At 38.6% G+C, this 26,869-nt stretch overlaps 1 protein-coding gene across 11 annotated transcripts in view; it reads left to right on the top strand.

The window, feature by feature from the left end:
• LOC126253415 (broad-complex core protein-like) overlaps positions 1–26,869 on the top strand; it is a 227,998-nt gene that overhangs the window by 113,258 nt on the left and 87,871 nt on the right. For 2 of the 11 annotated variants that reach the window (XM_049954732.1, XM_049954733.1), the window contains exon 6: positions 4,414–4,729. The exons of 5 other annotated variants lie outside the window; for them this stretch is intronic. In XM_049954732.1, coding sequence (XP_049810689.1) covers positions 4,414–4,700 — 287 coding nt within the window. In that variant the 3' untranslated portion in view covers positions 4,701–4,729. Of the gene's footprint in view, positions 1–4,413; positions 4,730–19,410; positions 19,813–26,869 lie in introns of those variants that run through there. 4 more of the 11 variants (XM_049954725.1, XM_049954726.1, XM_049954731.1 and 1 more) reach the window with 3 other exon arrangements.

Here is a 26,869-nt window from a genome sequence, read left to right as displayed (position 1 = left end):
TGGAAATTTTGTCCTCGATTAATATATTCTGAAACTTAGGTGAACAAGTATCACTGCCAAGCCCGTGCTAGTCTTAACACAGTCACTCACAATCCCTTTCACTCAAGTTAGCAAGTTTATGGTGTTGCATTTCCCGAAAACGTAATAGCTACAAAAATACTGATTGTTTTTGATTGATAATGCTCGCCAAATATTAAGTCTGTCAGTACCAAATGCAGTCACAGTTTTTAGCCACCGACCTGCTCAATACGCAATGTGGAATATATGTCTTTTCTCATTACAAAATTCACTTTTAGAAATTCCGAAATTTCTGCACACCCATCGTAATAATTATGCCGTCACATTACAACACTTTTGATATATTAAACTCTACTAGATTGGGCAACTTATCGTTTCCATCGGAACTACTCCTACTACACACATCCGAACTGTTTCATGGCTAGGCTCCCACTCTTCTCTAGGACACTCTTAAGTCTTCTCTACCAGCAGAGAAAGGTGCGCGAAGAATATTGCTTTACCATTGGTCAGTTTACTCAACAGCTAATAGCAAAACAACATTCTCCCACGTCAGTCCGCACTTTTCATCCATAACCAATCGCAAAATAGTAAAACTCACGACTTCACTTTCTACCGACGTAATTATCTAATATGCTGAAGTTTTGCTTATGTATAAAGTTATTTACTATTGTTATTTATACCTGAATTAACTTTCACTTTACCATAAACTTACTTTACAAAACTATTCTACAAAAATCCCCTTTGTCCATATCCATACTTCTTCCAAATGTTCCCACACTAAATCCTACTACATAACTCGTTAAACAATTATCTTCATATTAACGTTAAACCACACTCACCCATCATTCATACTGCTAACACACATAACATTTTACATACACAAAAAGACATAATAACACTTTATGAAAATACTAGAACAGTTTATGAAAAACATTCTATTACTTTAGTGCACTCTAGTGGGCACAATCGAAACTAAAATCACAGACCCCCTATCCAATATTGTCCTCTATCGACTGATACATAAACTACGTGCGTGTCCATGCGCATCTAGTCTCGCATCACCATCTGTCACTATCCAGCTCTGAGACACATCTCTCACTTAACCGCCTCCAAGGCAGGGTCGTTATACAACGCTACGCCTCACATTCTCATGTATAATTATGACTTGTTCCATATCCATGCAATTGTCGTGCGTAATGAATCAATGTTACGCGAATAAATTAAAAAAAAGTGATTATTCTGAAAACTGAGAAATACTTAAGGGAGTTTCATAATAGTTATGTGAAGGTTAATTTGCTTTGAATGCGTTTTGTATCTAATCATGAAATACGATATGTAGATTAATGTCCTCAAACTTGAGAAATTTGGAAATTTCATAGATGCCAGAATACACTAGAACAGAGATTGTGTTTTTTAGCTTCATATTTTTTCCTTAATTTGTGTGCTGCATTTCTATTTTCAGGAGTTTGTTGAGGAGCTACACATGCCCCATCACTTGTTTTATTCTGATGTCAAGCTCCTCAGTTGTGCTTTTTAAGTTGGCATAGCATGAGTATTTGTCCACAGTTTCCATATAAACTTTTCATAAATTTTTGGCTTATTCTTCTCAGTTTTCATACTTCTTAACTTATGGTATCTTATTCTTTACAGATCAGAGACTTTATCTAATATGTAACACTCAGGGGAACACATCTCAAATTTTTATTCAAATAATCTTCATAAGTGGCATTCCACACAACTTTTTTTTCTCTGTAATCATCTATAAACTTAAACAACTTTCCTTTGGAGTCAACAGACATTACAGCACATAAATTGCCCTTACAGTATAACTTCAATGCACTATATAATCCTACACATATGGGCCCAAGCAAAGTGTCGTCTGCTTAAAACCGAAGACGGGGAGGAATACGCTTTAACACCGCCTTAATTTCCAGGAAATTAAGCATGCATAAATGTGCATGCATAGTTGCGCTGTTAGAAATTTATGTGCATGTGCAAAGTTGAATACAAAAAGGCATCATATGGATGCACCTTAACATGAAGACATGGGCAGTTTTGCACTTGTTTCACGTGATAATGATAGTCTTCTGCTTTAAATTGATAACTTTAACTCATTTTCATAAATTTTGTGGCTTGTCCAGTTATGATTCTAGACATTTCAGTTATAAACAAATTAATACATTCCATTAAGTAGTGAGAGGTTGAAATTATGAGCCATGACACACACAAATAACTAATCTTCTCCTGAGACCAGATGTACTTTCTGAGGCTTTTTCATTTGAATCTTAGTTTGTAAGATTGGTTTTGAGAAATAATCTTAGGTGCTCATTACTTGTATGCAAGGAGAATGGAACAATGTAAGGTTATTGATTGAAACAAAAACCAAAACATTGCAACTGGAGAGGAATTGCAGATAAATTATTTTGCAATTGCCAGAAAAATACATTAAAGATTTGGTAGAATGAAATCCTTCCTTCATAAAGTAAATTTAATATCTGTATTAACTTAATGTTTCATATTACCCTATTTCACACAAGAATACTTGACTATGAAACAAGTATGACACAAATTAAGTGATTACAATAGTAACATATTGATCCTAAATAGAATCATCTCTTATTATAACTGAACTGTACAGCCAGTGTCAGTTTGAAGAATGACGTAGTTCTCATACGACGTTAAAGCTGAAGTTCTGCATAAATAACTAGGATAGTTTGTTGGTCAGAGTTAAGGAGGAATGTTTTGCCAGTAGGATGTTGTTTAGTAAAGCATGGTGAGCACTGGTGCCGCCTGAAGTTGTGGTTTGCTTAAATGCTTCTAGACCTGAGGGCACCAGATTCGATTTCCAGCCAGGATGGAGATTTTCTTCACTCAGGAACGTGGTACTTGTGTTGTACTAATCGTTTCATCTCAAAGATATGTGAGTTTCCGAAGTGGTGGCAAATAGAAATACTTGCACCAGATGGCCGAACAACCCCGGGTGGGGACTATCACAGTTCCTGTGATCATTTCTGTTGATGCTAGTTGACAACTGTCACAGTTTATTTTTCATTGTGTGTGTGTGTTTGTGTGCGTGTGTACAAAGTTCCCTTTGGTCCGATAATATGTCATTTTATATTTGATAATACTCAATTGATCTTTGTGTTCCAGTTTAAGACGACTTTAATCAGTTGATCACAATTCAATTTTGTGTCACACGTAAAGATCTCTCATTATGTAAATTATTCAGTTTAAAAATATTAGCACAAAAATAAAGTGTTGCATATATCCGTTACAGTTTCATAATTTACAGCACTTAAAACATTTATTTTGAGACTGTTCAGCTGCTTAGTGATGAATACAAAACAAATTGCCAGAACATATTGTTAATGGAACCCTTTTATTGTTAACATTGATACAGTGTTTAACTGTATGAGGCATGTAATGCAATAATAAAGAATTGATTAAATTTATTGTAGATCACTAGGAAGGTGGAGCAAGGTGTTAAATGGTGCGTTACAATCGTATGATTCATCCAGAATTTTATCCAGTTTTCTGGTTATCAATTTCTTGAAGAAAATCATTTGTTGACGTTTCACTGCAGACCAGTAACAAAACTTGAAAACTACCTGAAAATTTGTAATTCGTATTGTATAATAATAATAATAATTATTATTATTATTTACATTAATTATTGTAATTACATTATATTTATGTAATTCAAAATTTAATGTTTCTTAGTCAGATGGTGATTAAACTGTGGCAACATTAACTATTTGGCTGGCAGCCAACACAAGACTCCAACAAAAGGTGCCACAAATATTAAAATGAATACTGAACAACTAAAAATAATTATAGATGTCTGAAAACATAACCAAAATTTTGGGTGAATTTAAATGATTTGAATTCAGTACTATATTTCTTAAGCAATTATTATTGTGTTGCATCGTGTAATAAATATATGCTGTGGGCTCTGTTTGTTAAGTTACAAACAATTCAGAAAAACATAATGATCTGTTGTTCGTATTTGACATGTAGCTGGAAAGTCCAGAGGAGAATACAAATAATGAAAAGAGTAAAGGTAATGCACCATACAGTTTGAGGCATCAAGTGGTTGCCAGGAACACACAAGCTAGATGAAAACGCTGCCGACCATTCAAGAAATGTCCTACACACACACACACACACACACACACACACACACACACGGGACAGTGTATCCATGTACATTCATTTCGACTACTTAATGCTTCAGTTACAGAACGAGTGGTTATATGTACTCCTTCCGTAATTCACATTTGAGAAATATAGTATCTGTGTGTGTGTGTGTGTGTGTGTGTGTGTGTGTGTGTGTCACCTACTGGGAGGCCCCCTTTCTGCCGTGCTGAGCCCCTTCCTTTGCCTGTGTGGTTGCAGAGCTACAAGGAAGGGGCCGGAACGGAGGGAGGGCGGCTGACCCAGTGATTGGGGCCGCACCCACACCCGCGACCGAGCCTGGCTCCCCACACTGCCCGGTGTGCCGCCGCACATTCACACGCACCTGGTCCCTCCAGCGGCACCTGGCTGACACGCATTTCTACGTGCCCCAGAACTTCACGTGTGATGTGTGCGGCAGGTCTTACCGTTCGCGCAACAGTCTTGTGAGCCATAAGTCCCAGTACCACGGCCGCTCTAAGGAACTGGACACACCCTGTCTCGCATGATGCACGACAGGGGTGGGGAGAGATAAAAGGTGAAGGTACTTTCTGAAGAAAATTGGATTATCACATTTTTCAGTACGTGTCTGAGCTTCCGATACTGTTCTGAATTAAACATTTTGCAGAACGTTTAGTGAGGTGCTTTGTTTATTCATGATCTTGAGTGTTAAAAGCTAGAGAATTGGATATAATGTGGAGAATGTGTAGTCCATTTTAATATGTGCCAGAACATTCATTGCAAAATGTCTTATTGATGCACTGGTTAGTCTTTATTGGTCTTCATGGCTTTGACTCTGATTACCAATTTTTTATTGTGTATAAATGTTTTGGTTTGCACGTGTAGAATGTACAGCCTTGAGTGTAGTGAACATGAAATGGGATCACTTTGATCTTTGGAGAAGACCAGTGCACTCAGTATCTAAATAAATCAAAATGTGATTGTGATATTGAATTCTTCAGTTTATTTGCAAGTGTATTCTTCTTTTTATTATGGGCATGTCATCATCACCATCATCATCATGGCTTTCTGTTATGAGTAGAATATAAAAGCTTTTAAAGCTATATCTCTCGGGAGAAGGCTAACTTGATAAGTTACCATACTCACCTGCAGCCTTGGTCAGGAAGTAGGCTTATTGGCTCATTTTTGTCATTTGTGTAGTTTCTGTGAAAATGATAAAACTGTTATTGCCTTGCTAAATGAACCCAATACTGTATGTTAATGGAGGGAGTGTTAATTTATTCAGGATTGAAGCACCCAGTTGTTGCTGCAGCTGTATTCTATATGCTGACACGCGTGAACTGACAGTATCATCCCCTCCTGTGCTCGACTGTCAATCACTTTGTTATTTTTATCGATGTGTAACATCTGCGATATTTTTGCAGCCCTGTTGCTGTAGTTTTTCTGTGCTGTTTTTAAATTTTTTTCTCTATAGTTGTGTTGTAGGATGTGGCAGCTATACTAGTATTCTGTGCTTTGTTCTGCTGTGAGGCAAAGTGTTTCAGTCACTAGCTGGCCTAGAAAGTATAAAACCGTACACGCTGCACTACCACCATTTCTGAGCAATTTACTTTAACTTTTGGCTCAGTCCACATTGACTACGAATACAATAAGAACGTATTTGATTTGTTGCTGTCACCTTATCTTTGCAGTTAGGTTAAACTGTTGCTTTAAATATTTGGCATTTTCAATCTTCTATGTCATTGACAAAACATTTTATAAAAAGTTGTATGAATTTACTTGGAAATCGTAATACAAGGAGCATCATTATGGGTATGGGTGGATCATGTCATGAATTACAATAAACTCTTCCTTATTTCATATATTTGTCCAATTGTAATAAATTCGTGTGTTGTCCTCTGGGGAAGTAATAACTAAAGATTAACTTAAGATTTTTGTTATTACATTTCTTAGAAACAAACAGCAGAGCGCTTGCCTAATTTGTAAACAACTAGGATATAACCTGAAAAATCAAGGTGAACTTTACAGTGGAGTCTAGTGTCACAAAACACTGTTGTAGCAAGTGCCCCAAAAAAGCACATTTTCATTATTACTTTCGTCTTTAAAGTTACGGATTCATTGAAGAGTGTACATGTTTCAAACCTTTTGGCCATTAACTTTTAGAATTCTCTCTTCAGTGAAAACACGCACAATATTTGTTCTTTTCCATCTTCACTGAAAGATAGGTTAGTTTTTGCCACACTGAATTAGATAAATTAATTTTCTGCTTGCCTGATCTGTTTGACAGATTAAGCTTATGTAATGATCAAATTTCATTGTATTATTATTATTATTATTATTATTATTATTGAAAAACGGAATTCATTCCAAAAGCTAGCAAAGCTCTGTACCTTTTCTTTGTGTACCTGTTGACAACGTAGCACTTTTGCTTTTCGGTGAGACGTCTCCTTTATTCCTAAATAATTTGTAATTCTCAACTAGATTTTAAACTAACTTGTCTTGGATGAGCATATCATACTTGATATTAGCTAGAACTGTTTGACTACCTTCAGGAGGCCAATTGTTTAGTATTGCCAGTACATACATATAAAAGTAAAAGGGAGGGAACTATTAGTTCCTTCCTCAGGGAGGAAAGAGGAATAGTTTGGTGAAAGGTCAACAAGGAAGAGCGAGTTACTCAGACACTTTTAGTGTGAACAGGGGCCCACAAGGGTATCTAGATGTATGAAGAATGCTTTTGGTACAAAGAAATGTATACATCATGACGTAACCCCATTAATGATCTGAGGGGTGTGCATTCCTGATTTCACGAGTGATTGCATGCATACAGTGTCAGAATCAGTAAAACAAAATGCAAATGCATAGGATTCAGTGCAGCACACATGCGCTTTGTCAGTGCTTTAGCTTCCTATGAACCCCCACCCTACCTGCTTCATCTACCTATTTATCACATTCACTTTCCCTTCTTAACTCTCCCCATACATCCTTCTTATTTGAAATCGTAATCCTTAAGAATATAATATTCACGCTTGTGAATGCAAGAGAGATTCAGTTTTTACATCAGATGCTAAAGAACTGCCGATCGTACACCTTCGAGGCATACCCCATCAGTCTGTAGCACTTTCTAAATGTTTTATCAGCAGAAATCTACTATTAGTTTTAGTTGAGTCTCATTGTATGATAAATGTCTCCTTTGTCATGTATAATAATATGTGGAATGTTAACAAAAGAGGACGTGGTAAGATCATTTTCCAGTTCTCAGAGGCCTTGCGATAAGTCTGTTTCACAAAAACATTAAAGGCAGTTCTATAGAAACAAAGAAAGAAAGGAAAAAACTTGGTATAATAAAAAAAGAGAATGAAATACTACAGTTGGTGAATGATAGAATGTAATACTAGAGACGTTAAGTAAAAAGTGCAAAGGTGATGAACCAAGATGCTCATAGAAGAAACAGTGCATGTTATTCTATTAAATCTGGTTTCAAGAAACTTGTGCTAATAGAATTGATGGCAGGAACATGCTGCTCAGTGCGGAGTGTGAATCACAGAGAGAAAGGCATAAATAATGTTTATAAAGGGAAATAGCTTCCCAGCATTGAGATATTTGAGAAATAAGTGATTCAGAACTACTGTCAAGAGTTAGAGCACTGAAAGATAGCACAAGAAGGTTATATGTGTTCTCGAAATAATACTTCATGTTATAAAAATCAATGAGAGAGCTCAAGAAATCGTACATTAACCCATTACCGCCGTGCGTTGCCATATCGCAACATTTGTAACACTTTTTAAAAATCGTTGATTCCACGACATCAATGAAGCGAGTGTGTTGGTAGCACTGGATTCCATTCTGCAAGACTGTAAAGATCACTACAATTTAATAGTTTCAACAGTACATTAAATTCTGTGGCGTAAGCAGTGTTGCAACTCGTTGTTTGCTGAATGACGAAGAAAAATGGAGTATAAGTTCGAGTAAGTATGTTTTGCACAGTAACTTAATATATATAATTTGGTTTTTTAGTATGGTTATGCTTTAAATACTCAAATATATATTCTTTGGAGGTTACTGCTTGCTGTGAAATAATCCGCGTTCATTTAGGCCGTTTGAACGTCGGTGTTGCCATATGGCAACGCTAGGCGCTTGTACTCAGTAAAAGGATGAATTTTCTCTTTTTCATTTTAGAAGAGGTTTCTCTCTTGCTGAGGCGCTGGAGATTCTTTATAATGACGATATTGAAGGTGATGTGTTTGTTGAGCCCCCAGATCCAAATGTAGACACAGACGAAGATTGTGTATGTGCGGTGGCTGGACAACTCAGTTGTCACAATAATCTTTTCTTCATGTGGTGCACAAGAAGTTGGCCAAGTCAAGAGATTCTCGCAACTAAAAAAGTGAATTATAATGATTCCCAGACCAAAACTGGTAGCCAAATGTAATACATATATGGGAGGTACCGATCAGACAGATCAGAATCTAGCATGTTATCACATTGCAATAAGAAGCAAGAAATGGTACTGATGTCTCTTTACACGGATGTTAAATGTCGCCATACAAAACAGTTGGATTTTGTAAAATAAAGCAAGAAACCCAACTATTTCTCAGCTTGATTTCAAGAGAGAAGTAGCAACAGTGTACTTGCAAAGACACCAAGCTTTACCAAAAGGAGCCGGGAGGCATGTTCCGACAGCTGCATATCATATTCAATTAGGTTTGATAAGACTGGCCACCTCGTCCAGCACACAGAAGGAAATATGAAGAAAAGGTGTGCACACAAGGACTGTAAATCTACTGTGAGAACAATGTGTTCAAAGTGTAATGTGGGACTGTGTATTGACTGTTGTATTCCAATTCATGTAAAATAATGCTGAGTTCAAGGTTTGATTTTTGATTATTAATTGTACTGTGTTATAAAGTATCAATTGTATGATGAAGACTGAATAATAAATTTGCACAAAACTTGTATATGTAATAAGAAATTTCAATAACCTACTTATTTTAGTTGAAGTTGTAATCCATATAAAATTAGGTAGTGAAAGCACCTAGCGTTGCTATATGGCAACATCAAATATCTCGCTAATGGCGGTAATGACTTTCGTCGAAACAACTCTGTTGTGTAATTTATGCCTTTTACAGACATAATAACGCAATTTTTTAAAAAAATTCACGAAAAAATTAATTCCGGCGCTAATGGGTTAATTAATGTAGGCCTCAAAATATTCTGAAAAAAAACCCATACAAGGCACCAAAGAAAGCAGGAGATGATAAATGTGAAGATGTCCTTATGATCAGTACAATATCTCCTGACTGTAAGTGTAAAGGAAAGATAAAGAGTTACTAGTCTATGGGAAATTTGACTTAAAGAAATAATATCACAAGAGAACAAATTTCACTGTTCTTATTAACAGACAGAAGAATCAATAAAAGTCTGAATGCTTCTGGACATCCAGAAAGTCCTCAGCTATAAGATTTGACGCAGAACATGTGAAAGTCTGAAGAGCGTAGTATGTATGTTAACAGATGATAATTTTTCAGTGGATGCAAAAAGCTGTAGCCGGTCACTGAAAGAAATGTCTATAAACAGATGATCATTTTGCAAAAATATATAGTCAGGCCACTGAAAGAACATCCATGACGGCCAGTGACTATGTAGCCAGTGCTACTACACAGCTGTTCGTTGTTACGCCATGCTGATCACCTGAATACAAATATCACACCAGGAAATTCTAGAACTGTTGCAATCCCCTACAGCTAAAGTGTGAAAAAAACATTGATAATCTCAGGGGATTGAAATGTACTTCTTTATTAGTTAAAAAGAAAAGGTTAAGAAATATATGTCAAGATAAAATATTTATGATGTTTTAGTATTTTAATAAATAGATGCATCTCTTACCTGTGTCTTGAGGAAGAGGGTAGTTCCACAGTATTCAAAAAGTGTGTTGTCACTAGACACACATTCTGTGTCACTGTTACTATCTTTACTGCTGCTGCAGCTGTGACTATTGATCCCAGATCTCACTGTTTAACTCTCACACTCTTTGTTCCAGTGCACCTTCTTGTTGCCATGCCTTTTCTAAGATGTGCCACACATATTTGGCAATATTGTTCCATTTTGTTGAAGTAATACTGCCTAATGCCTCGCACACAACTTTCATTTTTGTCTTGAACATATGATTTAACCTGTGCCCACACGAGTTCTATTGCACTGAAATGGCAATGATCGGTGTGACCATCTTCTTCCGCAAATTTGTCTATTTCGTAAATGCTATTACATAATTTATGCACTTTCACAATTTCCAGCTGTTCTGTCATCTTCATTTCCTTGTCGAATGAGCCTATACCGTTTTCTTTAGCCAGTATATGCTACTTCATGTAGGGGCTTTGTTTAATTGAATGGTGTGATATGATGCATTATCGAATATTGTAGTGGAGTTTTTTTACTATGTTTGGATGCAAAGAGTGTACAAACCACTCTTTAAATTTTGTTGCTGTCATTTCCTTGTGGTAGTTCCCAGCTTTCGTTGATATAAACAACAACAAAGCATTTATAACAAACCCACCAATTGTTCCAACATGTGAAAGAATGAGCTTGACTGTCTTTTCCAACTGGAGCTTTCATTGTAACTCTTGCAGTATCATCAGTCTACGCAGTTGGTCTGGAATGACCAGCATTTACTCACCTTTTTTCCAATTACACGATTTCGTGAGGTTTGCAAGTAGGTACCTCCCTCGAAAAACAGCCTCATCAGAGAACGATATCTTCCCTTTCAAGCAGAACTCTTTTTTCCAGAAAATGTTTTCCTCCAAAACTGTCTCCTTTAGTATTACTGAAAGGCTGGTTTTTGCCCTGAAAAGCACCTCACCCTCTCATAGTGAGAGATGCAGTTCTTCAGGGAGGGACATCCTTTCTGTGCACAAGTCACATATATGTTGCCAAATTGTCCTTTCGAAAATTATAAAGTTCTGTCATTTTAGCAGAACACACACCGGTTTTTCCTGGAGTCGAAAGGGCCACAGTTGGTTCCTGCAGATGTCTTACACACTTTTCCACGTTGTATTCTTCGTAGAGGTTGTTCCAATTTTCAGAGGTGCAACTACTTGTTCGACGACTTTTGACAATAATGTAAGAGACCTACCCTTATAGTTTTATTCCTCAGAATAGCATCTCACATTGTATACGAGCTCATGTGAGTCTCTGCAAGATAGCGCTACATGTCGACTTTCTTAAGGAAGAGGCCGTATCACTTAAATTTGAAATAAACAGTACTACACTTTACACCACACAGTTAACACAAGCTGAAAAAGTAACTCGATTTGCGACAAACTGTGAGCACACGACTAATTCTTTGCTGTCACAGAGAGCCACTGCTTGGGACCCAGAGTCGCAGGGGAGGCAGTGCAGGACCATCACAATGGCAGCATTTACAAATTCCATAGCACAGATTGGAACCAGTGTATCCTCTCTGCACACAACATGTTCTAAATGTGTAAAGTGTCATGGATGTTCTTCGTAATAGAAGTGGAAAGTCATAAAAGACAAGTTGATCTTAACCAAAAATCCTGCCAGGAAAGAAGCGAAGAAAGTAAAAGAAAAATGCAGAACAAGAACAAATGATCAGGGGAATATGTACAGCTTGACCAAGCGAAACGTGTTCCTGAAGTGAAAGTGGCACATTTTCAATCAAAATAATTATTGTGCAGTCAGTACTGTCTGCTGTGCAGAATGATTAGTACTGTGTGTGTCAACAGTGCATATGAAACAACTAGACAGTTAATTTTAGTGTGTGTGTGTGTGTGTGTGTGTGTGTGTGTCGAGAGAGAGAGAGAGAGAGAGAGAGAGAGAGAGAGAGAGAGTATTGGCTTCAGTGGTGCAGGATTTCATCTTTTCCTTTTACATCTACTTTCCTTCTCTGCAAGGGTAGTAGTGACGATTATTTACAGTTAACTGCTATTGTTCCATTTTTGTGGTGCTCCCTCTCTTTTAAATCACACCTCAACAGACCAGTTTGCTGCGCTCACCACCAGGGCCCCATTTCTTGTAAGGCATTCTTTACTTGATTCAAACATATTCTGTAAGTCCCACAACGTACTTGTGTAACTTTACTAACATTGCAGAACATCATGAGCTTTCTGTTGATTGGCAAAGTTAAAACCTGTCCATTGTGAACAACAGTGTTAACTACTATTTAGAACCTCAAGTTCGTATATTCAACAGTGGGATAAGGTACTCATTCACTTTGTTGTTTATTTTTGAATCACAATTCCTACCAGAATTTAGGAGAAATCTTTTAAAAAAACTTTTGCACCATAATATAGAATCCTTTATGATATTAACAAGGAAAAGCACTTCCTAATGTTCAGCAAAATTTATTTCTTTGGTCACAAATTTGTTTTCGGCTTCTCAGGCCATCTTCAGGTGACAACTGAATGTCACAGAGATAAACATGATATGCGACCTACACAGATATTATTTGTACAGAAGATACAAAAATGACAAGACTGTTCACATAGGGTAATGTTACAATATTAACATTAAATTAAAAAAGGGTTAAATAAAGTTTTCATATGGGGATGCATATAATAGACTTTGACAAATAAAATGAATTTATAGTTTGAATCTAGTACCATCTGTGCTGCACTCATGGCAAAGATTTTTACATTGGTATTACTACCGACCAGCTGTCTCCCAGGATAAACGCCCCCACCAAACCGTGGCCAAGATCAAAGTAGACCATCCTGTTTCACAACATGTAGCTGAACACGACATCATTTATTTCAATGGATACTTCACTACCTGAGCCATCTGGATCCTCCTCTCCACCACCTGCTTTTCTGAACTACACAGATGGGAGTTACCTTACAAAACATGCTTCATTCCTGTAATTATCCTGGCCTCAACCTGTCCCGACACCCTCCACCCAGTAGTTTCCACCCCGTCTGCGCTATCACCTCCTAAACATTCTCATCTCACCCTCTTTGTTTGGCGCCCTCTGCCAATGCACCTGCCCGTCTTTTCCCCACTCCTCCCCTTTTATGCTCCATTTTCGCCACCTCCCTGCTCCACAACCTCCTGATGCTGCACTTGTTGATATTCAAGTCCCCATATACTCCACCAGACAGCGTTCCTCATCCCTCCCCTGTACATTGCTGCCCCTTCCCCTTTCCTGCCCCCTCCGGATTGCTGCCACCATCCCACATGATAGTTGCACTGTGGCACGAGCTGCCAGAGTTGACAGTTATGTGCATGAGGTGTGCTTGCTTGTTTGAATGAATGGTGTGTATTTCTGTTTTTCCAATGCAGGATGTTGCCAAAGGGTTTTGTGTAGTTGTCTTTTAATTGTGCGTGTCTGCAACTTAGCATGTTATCTTTGGTAACTGTAAGTAATTTTGTTTTGATTTCATAATAAAGAGGTTTTCTAACATTAAGAATTAAGCTAGTGATCTACTTCTGGTCGACAGCAAAGGAGGCAGAACTGTGGAATTAAATGGCAAAACACACACACACACACACACACACACACACACAAAATTAATTCAACAGCATTGAGAAGAGTCAAGAATAGCTATCAAAATAATATAAAAATTGGTGAAAATGTGGATGGTTACAATGTTTAGGAAACAGAACTATATAGATTTAATAGAGGGAAACATTCCACGTGGGAAAAATATATCTAAAACAAAGATGATGTGACTTACCAACGAAAGCGCTGGCAGGTCGATACACACACAAACATACACACAAAATTCTAGCTTTCACAACCAACGGTTGCTTCGTCAGGAAAGAGGGGAGGAGAGGGAAAGACAAAAGGATGTGGGTTTTAAGGGAGAGGGTAAGGAGTCATTCCAATCCCGGGAGCGGAAAGACTTACCTTAGGGGGAAAAAAGGACAGGTATACACTCGCGCACACACACACACGCACACACACACACACACACACACACACACACACACACACACACACACACACACACAAGCAGACATATTCAATGACGAAGAGTTTGGGCAGAGATGTCAGTCGAGGCGGAAGTGCAGAGGCAAAGGTGTTGTTGAATAACAGGTGAGGTATGAGTGGCGGCAACTTGAAATTAGCGGAGATTGAGGCCTGGTGGGTAACGGGAAGAGAGGATATATTGAAGAGGAAGTTCCCATCTCCGGAGTTCGGATAGGTTGGTGTTAGTGGGAAGTATCCACATAACCCGGACGGTGTAACACTGTGCCAAGATGTGCTGGCCATGCACCAAGGCATGTTTAGCCACAGGGTGATCCTCATTACCAACAAACACTGTCTGCCTGTGTCCATTCATGTGAATGGACAGTTTGTTGCTGGTCATTCCCACATAGAATGCATCACAGTGTAGGCAGGTCAGTTGGTAAATCACGTCTGTGCTTTCACACGTGGCTCTGCCTTTGATCGTGTACACCTTCCGGGTTACAGGACTGGAGTAGGTGGTGGTGGGAGGGTGCATGGGACAGGTTTTACACCGGGGGCGGTTACAAGGATAGGAGCCAGAGGGTAGGGAAGGTGGTTTGGGGATTTCATAGGGATGAACTAAGAGGTTACGAAGGTTAGGTGGACGGCGGAAAGACACTCTTGGTGGAGTGGGGAGGATTTCATGAAGGATGGATCTCATTTCAGGGCAGGATTTGAGGAAGTCGTATCCCTGCTGGAGAGCCACATTCAGAGTCTGGTCCAGTCCCGGAAAGGATCCTGTCACAAGTGGGGCACTTTTGTGGTTCTTCTGTGGGAGGTTCTGGGTTTGAGGGGATGAGGAAGTGGCTCTGGTTATTTGCTTCTGTACCAGGGCAGGAGGGTAGTTGCGGGATGCGAAAGCTGTTGTCAGGTTGTTGGTGTAATGGTTCAGGGATTCCGGACTGGAGCAGATTCATTTGCCACGAAGACCTAGGCTGTAGGGAAGGGACCGTTTGATGTGGAATGGGTGGCAGCTGTCATAATGGAGGTACTGTTGCTTGTTGGTGGGTTTGATGTGGACGGACGTGTGAAGCTGGCCATTGGACAGATGGAGGTCAACGTCAACGAAAGTGGCGTGGGATTTGGAGTAGGACCAGGTGAATCTGATGGAACCAAAGGAGTTGAGGTTGGAGAGGAAATTCTGGAGTTCTTCTTCACTGTGAGTCCAGATCATGAAGATGTCATCAATAAATCTGTACCAAACTTTGGGTTGGCAGGCCTGGGTAACCAAGAAGGCTTCTTCTAAGCGACCCATGAATAGGTTGGCGTACGAGGGGGCCATCCTGGTACCCATGGCTGTTTCCTTTAATTGTTGGTATGTCTGGCCTTCAAAAGTGAAGAAGTTGTGGGTCAGGATGAAGCTGGCTAGGTAATGAGGAAAGAGGTTTTAGGTAGGGTGGCAGGTGATCGGCGTGAAAGGAAGTGCTCCATCACAGCGAGGCCAATGGGGCGGCCGGGATGATTGGGTTTGTGAATTTTAGGAAGAAGGTAGAAGGTAGGGGTGCGGGGTGTCGGTGGGGTCAGGAGGTTGATGGAGTCGGGTGAAAGGTTTTGCAGGGGGCCTAAGGTTCTGAGGATTCCTTGAAGCTCCGCCTGGACATCGGGAATGGGATTACCTTGGCAAACTTTGTATGTGGTGTTGTCTGAAAGCTGACGCAGTCCCTCAGCCACATACTCCCGACGATCAAGTACCATGGTCGTGGAACCCTTGTCCGCGGAAGAATGACGATGGATCGGTCAGCCCTCAGCTCACGGATAGCCTGGGCTTCAGCAGTGGTGATGTTGGGAGTAGGATTAAGGTTTTTTAAGAAGGATTGAGATGCAAGGCTGGAAGTCAGAAATTCCTGGAAGGTTTGGAGAGGGTGATTTTGAGGAAGAGGAGTTGGGTCCCGCTGTGATGGAGGACGGAACTGTTCCAGGCAGGGTTCAATTTGGATAGTGTCTTGGGGAGTTGGATCATTAGGAGTAGGATTAGGATCAATTTTCTTCGTGGCAAAGTGATATTTCCAGCAGAGAGTACGAGTGTAGGACAGTAAATCTTTGACGAGGGCTGTTTGGTTGAATCTGGGAGTGGGGCTGAAGGTGAGGCCTTTGGATAGGACAGAGGTTTCGGATTGGGAGAGAGGTTTGGAGGAAAGGTTAACTACTGAATTAGGGTGTTGTGGTTCCAGATTGTGTTGATTGGAATTTTGAGGTTTTGGAGGGAGTGGAGCTGAAAGTGGGAGATTAAGTAGATAGGAGAGACTGGGTTTGGGTGCAATGAGAGGAGGTTGAGGTTTGCTGGAAAGGTTGTGAAGGGTGAGTGAGTTGCCTTTCCGGAGGTGGGAAACCAGGAGATTGGATAGCTCTTTGAGGTGAAGGGTGGCATGCTGCTCTAATTTGCGGTTGGCCTGTAGGAGGATGCTCTGAACAACCGGTGTGGATGTGGGAGAGGAATCCTGCCCTGAAATGAGATCCATCCTTAATGAAATCCTCCCCACTCCACCAAGAGTGTCTTTCCGCCATCCACCTAACCTTCGTAACCTGTTAGTTCATCCCTATGAAATCCCCAAACCACCTTCCCTACCCTCTGGCTCCTACCCTTGTAACCGCCCCCGGTGTAAAACCTGTCCCATGCACCCTCCCACCATCACCTTCTCCAGTCCTGTAACCCGGAAGGTGTACACGATCAAAGGGAGAGCCACGTGTGAAAGCACAGACGTGATTTACCAACTGACCTGCCTACACTGTGATGCATTCTATGTGGGAATGACCAGCAACAAACTGTCCATTCGCATGAATGGACACAGGCAGACATTGTTTGTTGGTAATGAGGATTACCCTGTGGCTAAACATGCCTTGGTGCACGGCCAGCACATCTTGGCACAGTGTTACACCGTCCGGGTTATGTGGATACTCCCCACTAACACCAACCTATCCGAACTCTGGAGATGGGAACTTGCTCTTCAATATATCCTCTCTTCCTGTTACCCACCAGGCCTCAATCTCCGCTAATTTCAAGTTGCCACCACTCATATCTCACCTGTCATTCAACAACGTCTTTGCCTCTGCACTTCCGCCTTGACTGACATCTCTGCCCAAACTCTTCGTCTTTGAATATGTCTGCTTGTGTCTGTATATGTGTGGATGGATATTTGTGTGTGCGAGTGTATACCTGTCCTTTTTTCCCGCTATGGTAAGTCTTTCCGCTCCCGGGATTGGAATAAGTCCTTACCCTCTCCCATAAAACCCACATCCTTTCGTCTTTCCCTCTCCTCCCCTCTTTCCTGACGAAGCAACCGTTGGTTGCGAAAGCTAGAATTTTGTGTGTATGTTTGTGTGTCTATCGACCTGCCGGCGCTTTCATTTGGTAAGTCACTAGAACTATATAGATTGGTAGAAATGAGAAACACAGTGTTTGGACTGTCATTAATGAAGAAAGTTTTCGTAAATAATAAAATCTTATACTTCAGACATCGGCATAAAAGGTAAAGGTGTACCTAAAATTGTAAGTTTCTGGCTTTATATAGAAGTTAAATGTGAAACAGGAACAGAAGAGAAAAAATGGGGATATTCATTTCTTGTCACTATTACACTAGAGGTGGACAGAAAAACGTGTAAAAATCATCCAGTTGAATTTGTTGACAGAGTACTATGCTACTTAGTCTGACGACCTAAAGCAGTTGACAGGTTGGTGTTCAGTTGTGGGATTCCTATTTTTATATGCCTCCACAAAAGATGCCAGCTGCCAGATTCACTACAAGAGGAGAAATCCTTGCCATGTTACAAAATGAGTTTATCAGAATTTGGTTCCCGTGTTATTACTGTAACCTTGTTCTTCTGCAAAATGCACCGTTTGACTGAAAATTGGTTTGATTTATGCCAAAGGGAAGTTTGCTTACATTGCTTGTTTGGTGTTTATCATCTTGGTTTATGAAATTGTTGACAAGCAGATTACCATAGTGTGTAGCACGGTGAAGAGTTGTTTGAAAATGTTAGAGAATTTGAGAATACAGTTATCCTTAATCAAAATCAACAGCGGACTCAGGAATTACTATAAAATATGTGTGAGAGGTTACAGAGTCCAGAAGAAAAAGGGCATCTTGAATTATGGGAGACATGCAATGCCAGTTTCCTTTCACCCACTATACTTCACTTATTTATGTATTTTGTTTTTATCTCTCTCTCTCTCTCTCTCTCTCTAACTTTCAGTAGTCTTTAGTTTTTACAGATATGGCCTATACATCTCCATTTAAAAAGCTTTCACATTCTGAAATGAGACAAAGATGTTGTTTTCTGTTTAAGGCAAAAAACAAAGGTAATTTTATTGGGAAAGTTTAATATTGACTTGGCGATGTGCCGAGTATACCAGAACCTATAACACACTATTTATTAGTGAATTTTGTTGAACAGGACTTTAAAACTTAATGCATGTGGGTGAACTGAAAGTTCATTTGATCTGAGTGGTAATCTTGAGTGCACTCCCTCCTAAGGAATAGAATGTCCCGTTTGAATTCAGGAATTGTAGTAGTCAGGAACAAATTGCAGATTTTGAGAGAGGTTCAAATGCCAGTTTACTTTTCTTTTCAACATTTTATATAAGACAGCATGAGCCCATAGGATGCAGTCATCACACTTGTGGTTAATTCGATAAGAAATGAAAACCAGTCAGAATAATTTATACCTGTGAGAAAATTGAATTTATAAGAATCATCGTTGGTATGATTGAACAATTTTTATTTACTTAATTATAGTATGCCTGAATTTTTTCCGATGTTTTGTTGTTGGTAATTAAATGAAATTAGTTATACAGATGTACTTCTCTCTCTCTCTCTCTCTCTCTCTCACACACACACACACACACACACACACACACACACACACACTCTCTCTCCCGTCTCTCTCACACTCTCTCTCCCGTGCGCACGCTCGCGCACACGCACACACACACACACACACACACACACACACACACACACACACACACACACCTTCTGTCAATAAATAAATCACCACTGTAACCGTTAATTCCATATTTGGTGAGAGTTATGGATTACATTATCTTTTTGTTTTCTTTCCCCTGCTTGCTTTTCTTGGGGAAATTAGGTGCAATGGGATGATTAGTTCTTTCTCCAGAAGCATCAGATTTTTGTGAATGTGTGTGTGTGTGTGTGTGTGTGTGTGTGTGTGTGTGTGTGTGTGTGTGTGTGTGTGCGCGCGCGTGTGTGTGTGAATTGTTGGAAAAGGTACAGTAAATTGTTGTGTATTCTTCCAACTGGCTGTCAGCTCAGCAACTATTTTTCTGTTGGTTGCAGCTGTGCTGCCTGTTGGTTTCGAGGCACTTCAGGAAATGGATGGAGTGCTTTTGCACGAATGCAATACTGCAAAGCTATCTTTAGAGGCAAGAAGTGCCCAGTCGAGCACCTCAGATTTTAGTCATTGTGCTGTTCGATATCACTGCAGCCAGTGTGAAAAATCATTTACTCGTAGTTGGTCCTTGCAGAGACACATTGATGATGTTCATAGTCAATGCCACACTAGAACATTTGTGTGTAATATTTGCAGTCGACAGTACAGCACTAGAAGTAGCCTAATATCTCATCGATCTCAAGCTCACAAGACAAGTGTGACTCAGAATAGTGTAAATATGACATCCATTCTACGGACAGTTATGTAGATATTACTAACAGTGCAAAATTTCTCATAACCGTATAACTTTGTTGACATATTTTTATTTGTAGAATTAAATACGGTAAATACTTGTCTTGGTAGTTATTATTTTTAACATAGAGATTTAGTAACTACTCATATATCACCATGTTGAAGTGACATGGCTCTGCTTGAGAAATTGGATTTAAAACTTAGTTTTGTTAATTTAGAAATTTTTTAAAAATAAAGTTGATATTAATTTTCAGATCATGTAGCTTAACCAGGCAATTTGCATTTAACTGTCTCTTAAACAACACTTTTCCCAAATCTTTGTTTCCTGCACACTAGTCATTGTTTTCCATGTTTGTTTCCAGGAAAGCAAAACAGTGGATATTTTAGTAACACATTTTAAATTCAGGGTTTTCTTGTATAGTTTTACCAGTGAACTGCAAGCGATAGTTATAAATTATTGATTGTCACAGCTTTGTACGAGGTCTGTTCAGAAAATTCCAGAACTTCGTCCACAAAGTTTTTCTGAGCTTACTTTTCACTTATTGTGCCTGGTCTCCTTTGAATACTGTCATCTGCAATTGATACGCCGTTTCCACTTCCGGAAGCAGTCTCGGTATGCCTCTTGCTGGATCACGCAAAGTGCTGTCTGCGAATTTATTTTTATCTTGTCTATCGTTGCAAATATTTGTCCTTTCAATGGGTTTTTCAACTTTGGAAATTAAAAGTAGTCCACAGGGGCCAGGTGTGGAGAATACATAGGACGAGACAGCACAGTAATTTCATTGTTTATGTAATAGTCATGCACAAACAGGAATAAATATGTGGGTGTGGGTGTGATGCAAGAGCCATGAATTGTCTTGCCACATTTCAGGACATTTCCTTCTTGCAGGGTTTCATGACATGACACAACTGAAATGCCACATTCTATGGCACTCATAGACAGTGAGTCTTTGATTGGCATGCACAATTTCTTTGGCTTTCCTGACATGAGCATCATTGGTAGATGTTGAAGAACGTCCTGAATGAGAGTCATCTTCAACTTCTGGCCAGTCATTTTTAAACCGTGTGAACCATTCGTAACACTGAGCACTCATCACCATAGGCTTCCTGCATCATTTAGTGTGTCTCTGTAAAGGCTTTATTGAGTTTCATACAAAATGTAATGAAGACACATACCTCCTCTAACTTTGCCATCTCAAAATTCACAAACTGTGTGACACAATGTTCTGCTCAATACGGCACTGAAGAATAAGTAACAGATGTACAACAATGAAAATTCTAGCAGTTATGCATCAAACACAGGCATGTGCAGGGATGCCAACCGCATTTGACTCCAACACACCACTGGCGTGAAATCACGAATGTTCCAAATTTTTCTAACAGACCTCGTGTACTGCCTATTTTTCTCACCTTTGTAAGTTACATTACAGACCATGACTGAGTAATAACTACATGGAAAACACGAAGATATGATGGTAGAATATTGATATAATAAGTTACATTATTATTCTCTTAAAAGGCCACATGATAATACTGTCAGTTGAAACTGTATTAACTGTAAAAGGCGGCAATCTATTCATATGTCTGCTCCTGCTGCTCCTCTTCCTCTAGTTCATTCACAAAATAATGGCCGCAAACCACTGGCAGCAAGCAAATGTTTACCAGTTGTACCACCATCAGCTACTGTTGAAAACCTTTATTACTGCTACCAGTTTCAGCTATCATAAATATTCACCAGGCACCTGGGATGTATAAACTCTCGTAACTTTTTAAAAATAGGACAGACAAAAGCTTTCTAATCTTATAACATCAAATAATTTAAAGTAAGTTTTTCTATCACTGTCTTTGGGACACATAACGTGACATTCAGCTACGTTGTATATAATGCCAAAAATGCCACCAGATCATTACATTCTGAGAAATAAAATCCAAACATTGTTCTGAACAACCAGTGCTGTCAATAATAAAACACTATGGTGCACCCAACTTCTGAATACATATAAAGTGTTAGAACAAATCACTATTAAACAACTGAACTATCATTAACAGCACATGAACAGCTGTACTCGCTCATAACAAGAAGTCGAAGAACTTACCTGTTAATACCTATATTAATTAAAGAAAGAACTTTCCAAACAACATGTTACACTAGCATACTTTCTTGTGTCTTTAAGTTGCAAAATGTAACATGCATGAATTATAAAGATCATTATTTAAACTGCCATGAATGAAATGTAATACTTCACTTATATTTATTAGCTGAGTATGTTATTAATGACGTTGGCTCTTCGGAGTAATATACAGATTTTATGTATCACATTCTTAATTTCTTAATTTTATCCATGTCATGTGGATGTTGTTAACAAGTGACTGTTGCCGTATATATTATTTCATAAAAATTATTAAGTGAATGTTGTTGCATGTCATGATGTATCCACAAAAATATTGTAAGTGGAAAACTACCTATAAGTACTTAACTTGACATTATAAGATTGTACAGCTTTTTGTCTTTCATGTTTGTAAGAATTTCCATTTATTTTTGTATCCCAGATGTCAGATGATGATTTGGGGCAAAACTGGTAGAAATAAGAAAAAAATTTCACAGCAGCTGGTGGTGGCATAATATGAGTTTTCATAAGTATTTTACAATTAGTGGGATACCACTTACTTTGAAAATATTTACTGATATATTGTAAAGAGGTTCCTACTGGTGAAGTGCCAATATTTATGTTTTCTGTAGTTCTCACAAATAACTTTTGGTGAATGCTGAGATGATTTCATTTGAAACCCCATAGCTAGTTTCTTTTCTATCCATATCTGACTTGTGTTCGTGCATTTGAAAGGCCACAGCCAATTTATTTTCTGTCCATATCTGACTTGTGTTCATGATTTACTTTCAGTGGTGTCATTGTCAGCAGGATGTTAACACTAGTCTTCCTTCTTTTTTGCTAAAGCATTATTATGTGTGAGTAGACAGTTATTTTTTGGCACTAGGTGCTCACACAGATGATTGGAAAACGGTACGAAACAAGTTGTTCTATTTTTTTATATACTGATCTCTGACACCAGTTAATCACACACTGCACCTGAGCCTTCCTATGTGACTGTTCCTTCATTTTATTCCAGCCATCTACCTGTTTTTTTGTAACCGAAAGACCCACTCATATCATCCCAATTTCAGTTGCATTGTCAGTCGCGACAGTACTAAAGGCACTCTTTTTTTCCCCCCTCCTGTTTCAAAAGATGGTGCCTACTTAAATTTATTTCCTCCCCTGCCACTGTTCCCAGGATACATAAGTCTTACCTTTATCCAAAAATACCCTCTTTCACCTAAACCGTATCAAAATCCATGATTCCAAGTGTCCTGTTCTTTGTTTTATTTCTTCAATTTTCTATTTGTGCACTATTTCAGACTTATTTTATTATCTTTTCTTGGTTATCATTGTGACAAATTACCATTTACTGCTGTCCTGTTCTTTAAAGTGGCTTAAAACTTCTTGTTTTCCGTATTTGCCAGTGGACTCCAGTTTCACTTGTTTATATTGACATGTTCCCCGTCACAACATTTACTGTGAATATGAGCTCTGGAGTGGATTACTAACTATATTGTGACATTAGCACAAGTTTTCCGCACCAGTGGAAGATAGGTCCTTTGTACCTGCAAAGTGCATGACATTGTGTTCAATTAATTGAGTCCCTTATCTGGAGTCTCAAGTCACTCATCACAACCCTTTATTTTGTGTTTGATCTAAAACAATTTAATTCTGTTTCCTAGAATATTGCTAGCTGTTATTTTGAATTAGTATTTTTCTACTTTTGCAGGTGGTAATTAAAGCTATTTGAAAAGATTTTTTAAAAGTTGTCATGTGGAAGGAACCTGATGATTTGAAATGTAGTGCCCTATTACTGTTTTAAAACCCAGACACACAAATTTTAGGTTCTTACTTTGGGAAATAGTGACATGATATATACTGTGGATGCTTATGGTATGTAACCCTGTTGTGCAGTGAATGCTTAGTGAATAGTGTTGATGATAGTTGACATGGCATTGAACTTACAAATTTGGCTGGTGGATTTCATTGAAATTTGAAATTCTAAGCTTAAAGATAATTGAGTGATTACTATTCTCTGACTGAGATATTGAAATATTGCAGTTCATCGCTTATTGTAAGGATTTCTGTTTATTTATATTGTCATCACTCAGTTATGTTTAAACCCCAGTATCTTGAAATGAACAAAATTAAAGGTATACCACTATTGAAAAATAAAATAGCTTTGATACAATTTTATAATTGGTGCAACTGTGCACATTCTTCATTACTTTTACTGTGTTTTGGAAACGGTGTCATTTGCCAGTATAGTTTCATCATTCAAAGAGCTGTAGCCTCTCAGGATGGCAAAACCTAAGTACAGGTGTGTCCATGTTGCTTTGGTTACACCTGGAAGATAAATTCAGATATAAAGATACAATCGCCCCCCCCCCCCCAAACCACACACACACACACACACACACACACACACACACACATTATAGGTATATGCAGGTAGTTTCCCTCTGTTATTATTATTATTATTATTATTATTATTATTGCAGCCAGTGCTTTCATTTATTGCTGAAATTTTAACCACATTTGACAGGTCTTCCCCCACCTCCCGGAATAATTTCACAGATCATCATTGGTGGAAATATATTTTCTAATTATCATATCAATATTTGCCAAGAATTCTAGTCATTCACATTACTGTACATTTTGTCCTGTATTGAATTTTGAGACATATTTATGAATCTGTGATTTACTCATTGATTCGTCCAGGTAAATGTGAGTGTCTGCTAGTGTCAGGTTGCACACATGCGGAAGGTTTCACGCATGCAGAAAATGAATCACTACCAAAATCACAGAAGCAGCTGCTTTTTTAAAATTATATCCACAAATAAATTTAAATTCTGAAAAAACTACAATTTCCATGTGGCACATTCTCAATGTAATATTGACAGGATTAAGCACTATAACGAAAGTTTCATCTGTTATTTTGTGTCTGTTTTTTGCAGCTTATATCCTTTCCAAGAATTTAAAAGTACAGAATCCTGAATGAGATCATAAAAAAAACCAAGTGCTTTAAATATGATGATAAGGAAGGATGTGAACATTTGAATTATAACTTCATCGTAGTTATTATTTGTTAATGTAAAGGACAGCAGTAAACACAGCAGATGAGATCATTATGCTGGATTTCACATTCTTTCATCTGTTGGACACTTGCCAAGGGACTGGAATTTGTGATATATCAACAAAAAATGTCTGCAGATCCAAGCAAAATGATTTTTTGTAGTTGGCAGGTGGATTTTCATTGATGCCAGTTCTTTTAAGCGTCTTTTCTATATATTCCAGCACTGCACCTAATGCGGTTAGAATTGTTTTATGCCAGACCTGCTGAAACTTTATTTTTCAGGTCCTCATATCTTTCTTGTAAGCTTCATTTTTCCTTCTTAATGTTACTGTAATATTGACACCCTTTCAACCACCAACCCATATGAATGTTATATTTTGACTTTAACATGTTTTTCTTCACTTCCATTACCTACCCCCCCCCCCCTCTCCCTCCCCCCCTCCCCCCCCCCCCCCCCCCTCTCTCTCTCTCTCTCTCTCTCTCACACACACACACACACACACACACACACACACACACACACCATCATCATCATCATCATCTGTGCACCTGTGCATTCGTTAAAGTTGGTGATCATGCATTATTTCAAAGTCAGTATTATTTATGAGCATAAATGACAGTGATCCACAATGCGATTTCCTCACAAGTTTTTAGTATTGTCTTCGCCTTCATGATGTGTCATTGTTTTTCCTGTGTGGATTGCATGGGCCATTGTGCATTGTGACATGTTGGTTTATGTGGGGGTGGGGGAGTCGTCAGTACCTAACTAGTGTTCTGTTTTGGTGCGTTGTGTAGGTTGCAGCATGCCAAATGAATCTTCTCTGCCAGTGTGGCTGCCAAACCAAGAGATAATTGCAAGGGAAGTCCTGTTAGAAGCTGAACGTGGTTTTGTTTGCCCTGAATGTGGCAAAAAGCTGCGCAGCTCTGTTACACTCAAGAGGCACATCCTCGATCTCCACCGGGTGCAGACTGAACAGTTTTGGTGCAAGATATGTAGAAAACATTATCGAACAAAAAACAGCCTTGTTGTGCATTTGTGCAAATATCATCCGAATGATAAGGGGTTGTAGTCCAAAGACATGTTTTCTTCTACACTTCTAAACTTATGTAATAGCAACATTTCATGTACTGGTATCTTAACATTTGGTGTCAGATGACTGAGTATGATAAGTGTTAACTGATAGCTGGCTAATAGATAACAAATTAGAGGATTTTCTTATCTTTTAACTCAATTATTTCATTTAACAGGATCATTATTTTCTATTGCTACAGCTTATTGAGACTGCTTGCAATAAGGAAGAGGTCCCACTATGGCACCAATTTTCAATTGCCACAACATCTTCATTCCCTTACAGGGTCACTATATCAGAACAGTATACTCTGATGCCATTTCACGTCATTGCATCTTCTTCGATTTTATCATCACCAATCCACTAATTCCATATCAGTGCATTTGATTCATATTACTAATTGAGATGGTTGACAGGCTTATTACACGCTAAAGAGAAACCTTAGTATGAAAAGTATGATGGTAATTTATGGGTGTCCTGTAGCAAAAGGCATAGATGTCTACTTACCAATGGCAATGGACATACTTCATGAAAATTCTTCTTGAGAGAGAGACATAAATCCTAATGTGGAAACTTTACCTTGAAGGATAATTGCATAGAAAAGAATTGCATTGTGTTTTTGGTTTATCTCTTCTTTGATACATAAAATATGTGTAGGTAATGGCATGACTTTTTTGTTGCAAGACTTCAATGTATAATTAATGTTACTTAGTAATTATTAAATTTTCCATTGATTATGAGAATTCTGCAGTTACAGCCATGGGACAAATAATTTCTTAGAAGCACTGTTGTACAGAAATCAGCCTTTGCAGCAGCTGGTAAAATTTGGACACAATAATACGTAATATGCTTTACTAGATGCTATAATATCTAG

Source organism: Schistocerca nitens, chromosome 4 (assembly GCF_023898315.1).
Source record: "Schistocerca nitens isolate TAMUIC-IGC-003100 chromosome 4, iqSchNite1.1, whole genome shotgun sequence".
NCBI classification, from domain to species: Eukaryota; Metazoa; Arthropoda; class Insecta; order Orthoptera; family Acrididae; genus Schistocerca; species Schistocerca nitens.
Note: the sequence above shows the minus strand (reverse complement) of the source record. Positions and strands in the feature narration are given on the sequence as shown.